This window comes from Limulus polyphemus, unplaced genomic scaffold (assembly GCF_000517525.1).
Source record: "Limulus polyphemus unplaced genomic scaffold, Limulus_polyphemus-2.1.2 Scaffold9197, whole genome shotgun sequence".
In the NCBI taxonomy this organism is placed as follows: domain Eukaryota; kingdom Metazoa; phylum Arthropoda; class Merostomata; order Xiphosura; family Limulidae; genus Limulus; species Limulus polyphemus.
In genome coordinates this window covers 9516-14105 of record NW_013674807.1, presented here as the reverse complement: position 1 = coordinate 14105, position 4590 = coordinate 9516, and the positions used below count along the sequence as shown (strand labels likewise).

The 4590-nt window shown below is 33.5% G+C and overlaps 1 protein-coding gene across 1 annotated transcript in view; it reads left to right on the top strand.

Moving 5' to 3' along the window:
- The window catches only part of LOC106475803 (Down syndrome cell adhesion molecule homolog), a 24518-nt gene that overhangs the window by 10421 nt on the left and 9507 nt on the right, over positions 1 to 4590 (top strand). Inside the window, exons 6-7 of the mRNA XM_022379830.1 lie at positions 1230 to 1415; positions 3673 to 3969. Coding sequence (XP_022235538.1) covers positions 1230 to 1415; positions 3673 to 3969 — 483 coding nt within the window. The remainder of the gene's footprint in view (positions 1 to 1229; positions 1416 to 3672; positions 3970 to 4590) is intronic.

Sequence of the window (4590 nt, the reverse complement as noted above, 5' to 3'; positions counted from 1 at the left end):
ATCAATACGTCTTGATAATATTACTGAGAAACTATTGGTTGTATATATACAACAATACGTCTTCATAATATTACTGAGAAACTATTGGTTATATATATATCAATACGTCTTGATAATATTACTGAGAAACTATTGGTTATATATATACAACAATACGTCTTCATAATATTACTGAGAAACTATTGGTTGTATATATACAACAATACGTCTTCACTGCGATAAAGAAACAGGTTATTTAATAATCATATTATACGAGATTACTTTTGCTTGTTGAATACATTGTAAGTATTATAAACCTTTTTCAGAAACTCAGCTTTCTCGACTGCAATAATAAATATTCATAAACACGTCGCGGTCAATCTCATGAGACGGGTCAGTGGCCGAAAAACAATAATTTCGAGACCTGAGCATGTCGAAATGATCAAAAAACCAAATTATGCTTGTAGCTACTTCACATTTTCAGTTTCTTTAATTCGTTTTAAACAAAGTCACCATTTGTTTTATATTTTTCCGTTTCGTTCTTTGCTTACTTTGTGTTTTCGTTTCGCAGCTTGAGCAAAATAATTAAGTAAAATTGAAATTAAGTAAAAATTGTACAAAAAAGTTGAGACTGATTTTTAAACGAAAATCACTAAAATTATTAACTTGTAATCTATCTTTAAAAAATCTCCATAATTTTATCTGTCCCCAGCGCGTCTTTCTGTGGGTCAGCGATAAATTTAAGGCCTCACAGCACAGATAACCAAACCAATCCTGTGTCTTTATCTCCAGATATTCTAAATGGTAGACGAAAGTCTTTGTTTGTTTGTTATTAATGTATCTGTTAATATAGAATTTTTCGTTGTCTAAATTGACGCGAAGTTTAAAAATGCTGATACAATACTACAGACATGTTTATGAAAAACAGTAAACAAATTTGAGGCCGACTTTGGTAATTCACAGTTTCTTAATGATTTTCAACTAATACCATTACACTCTTTGAAGAAAGAAACTTTGTGATGGAAAAGTTAAGCTGAGGTTAAGACTTGTTTAATAACACCTTGCTCAGGTTAATATTTGTTTCTTCACTACCTTGAAAATTAACTGATAAATTGAAAGTTTTTGCGAACATTTCACACAAACGTAGAACGTGGATAATGTTTGTTTTGTATTAGTTTAATGTCTAACATAAACAATTTACGATTTACAGAAGTGCTATAAATTATCAAATGAATTGCATATCTTTCCAGGTTATAGGGTGCGGTTCAAGAGAGACTTTGGACAGTGGCAAAACAAAACGGCCCCGGCTTCAAAAACCATGTACACAGTCGAAAATCTGAGTTGTGGAACAAAGTACCAAATTCAGGTCGCTGCTGTTGGGGTGGAAAGCGAGGGGGATCCCAGCGATATTTTGTCTGTTCGAACAAGAGGAGGAGGTTAGAAATAATACCTCTTCAGGATACAAAGATGGGTTCTATTTCTTTTAGCGCCACTTAGCTTAGTTTATCAAAAAAGAAAAATAAAGAAACATGAGATATTGACGTATTTAAGTAAAAATCAAAAAGATTTGTTTTTTTCTCCGTATGGTGTCTGTTAGAAGTATGATTCCACTCTGTGGCGTGTATTTTATTTCAAGGGATAGATTATCAGTTTATGAGGTAAAACAAGTAATTTTGTGGTTTATCATTTACATCCTATAATCTCGTGGGCAACATTAGTTAAAATGTTTAATCTATAAAATGTACTTATATTCATTTTTATTATATATACATATATTATGAACATTATTTTACATCACTAGGTTAGTATATTAATTAGGTCGTACCAAACTCTCCTAAGGTAAGTGAACCTTGTGAGACGCCCCCCACCCCCACAGTGACATAGTGGTATGTTTGCGGACTTATATTGCTAGAAACCGGGTTTCGATACCCGTGGTGGGCAGAACACAGATAACCCTTTGTGTAACTTTGTGCTTAATAACAAACAACCTTGTGAGATATTATTGGGATTACTGCCGAAAACGTTGCTAACAGCGAGAGCACCCAACTGATGAATCCAGTAAGAATAGTATATAAAATTATCGCTATTAATTACTTTTTAATATAGGCAGCTTGTTTTAATCATAAATTAATGATAATTGTGTCTTTTGTGTTCATGGAAACTTAGTATAGATAAATTTCATTATTAAAATTTAAAAAGAAACATTGAAATATTTCTATTACTTTTCTGAGACAAAAACCAGCACTTACATCAAGAAAGTATTTAAAATATAAGACTCTTGGAAGGAAACGAGTGAAACAAGACACAGGATGGAGATGGCTCATGTTCGTCAGAATACTTGAATTGGTCAGCATTAGCGCCATCTCACGTCGCACATTGTTACTTTATCAAACTAATTGAGGTTAGACACGTTTATATAGAAATCGCAAATATTTGTAAATGATTTTCGTCTTATGCTAAAAATGTTGAAAATACCCAGTGCTTTCTCACGTACACTGCTTTAATAAAACAATTCGGTCTGCGTAGGTCCATGGCTCCGTTCGTGACAGGGCTCCTAATAACATGAGTCGCACATAAACATAAAAAAAAATAACATCAATATTGTAATCAGTCTCGGCGAATTTGTTTGGCCAACTATTTAGACTTGGTGATGTAACAGACAAAAACAGAAAAAGTTAGTAATATGTACTAACTAGCGTATAACCCGACAAAATTAACGGGGCAAGTACTGTCACCCCCACCCCATACTATACCCTAACCTCACATATCATAGCTAACAGAAATAGACAGATTTTGCGAAATCAAGCTTGACCAACAAAGAGGCAGAAAAGTGTAGTCGAGGCAGCCAAACGTCGGTAAATTCATTTGTGAGCCAATCAAAATTAAGATCACTCATGAAATGAATTCGTGGTGTATTCATAAAATAATTATCGTTAAAAATAAGTTAGATTAACAACTTCTAATGTATAGAAAAGCCAGTGTGTTTTGGTAGAACTAGGTTCAAACAATGGCTTTTATTTCATGTTGCTTAGCAACAAAAGTATAACCTAATATTGTTGTTAGTCTGTGTACTGAAAGTATAAAATGAAATGTATAAACAACAAAACTGGAAAAATATTTGTTGATTTCTTAATTTAGAGTTTCCGTTGATTAAAGAGGTTTTTTGTTTATTAAAAACGTTGGTGACATAACAGAAAATAGCTTAATACAGAAACGATTTAAGTTTGGCTCAAGGCTAGGTGATCTCACACTACGTCTTTACTTTAGACTTATTATATCAACACTCACAACACTTATAAGGTTTCACGGCACCCTTGCACCCCCGTAACTAAAATCGTAATGGGCTGGCAGTAATCGAACTATTCTATCTGGATAAATACATTTTGACTGTTATGACTCCTCCTATTTCAAGAAATCAAGAGTAACGTGTCACACACTGGCTGTTATGACTCCTCCTATTTCGAGAAATCTAGCGTGATGTGACGCGACGTACATTTTCATTTATATAGATTAGATATGTATATGGACCCTGCTGGCAATAACTGGTAAATAATCAAGTTGGTGGAGTTAAAAGAGGTAAGGTTAAGTAGAGAGCTAAGCCTTAAAGTATTTTTATATAATTATATCCTAAGTTGTATAAAATTTTCTAATATTTATTAGAATTAATTGTCTTATTTATTGTGTCTTTTACAGCGCCAGTCGCTCCCTCGCTTAATACTTTTGTTTCATCGAACTCCACGTGCATCAGCCTACAAATGAACGCTTGGGAAAGTGGTGGATGTCCAGTTAACTCATTTATTGTCAGGTACAAACGTCTTTTCAGTAACGACTGGAAGGCTACTACTACAACGGATTTGAAAGGTCATCGCAACCACGTGGTAATACAGGACCTATCACAAGGCACGTGGTATAAGTTACGGGTAACAGCACATAATAGTGCTGGCTCCACGGTGAAAGAATATGACATATCTACTTTGACCATTGATGGAGGTATTTATAAGTTCTTCAATCTCTAGATTGAACTTATGGAGGATTAAGTTATAACTGTTCAATTTTTAAACTGCTCACTTTGGCTCGTAAGTTTCTAAAAATATACTTAAAATCACATAGGCGACGAAAATAACAAAATTGAATAATAGGTTGAAAAATCGCCACGTTTTTTTTTTGTTTTTTTTATTAAAAGAAGGATAACGTTTCGAGCTAGCCCTCTTCGTGAGATCGTACAGTTTCGCTAGCTCGAAACGTCATCATTCTTTTAATAAAAATATAGAAAAAATTGGCGATTATTCAACCAATTGTTTCATTTTGTAAGTTTCTAAAGCAGTTTTGAGGTTCGTAGTTTGCTAATGAAATGTTTTTATAAAAGTTCACCAAACTCGTCCACTTCGCGGTTTATAAAACTTTACTAAACTCGTCCACTTCGTAGTTTATAAAAGTTCACTAAACTCGTCCACATCGTAGTTTATAAAAGTTTACTAAACTAAACTCGTCTACCTCGTAGTTTACAAAAATTCACTAAACTCGTCCACTTCGCGATTTATAAAAGTTCCCTAAACTCGTCCACTTCGCGGTTTATAAAATTTTACTAAACTCGTCCACTTCGTGATTTAT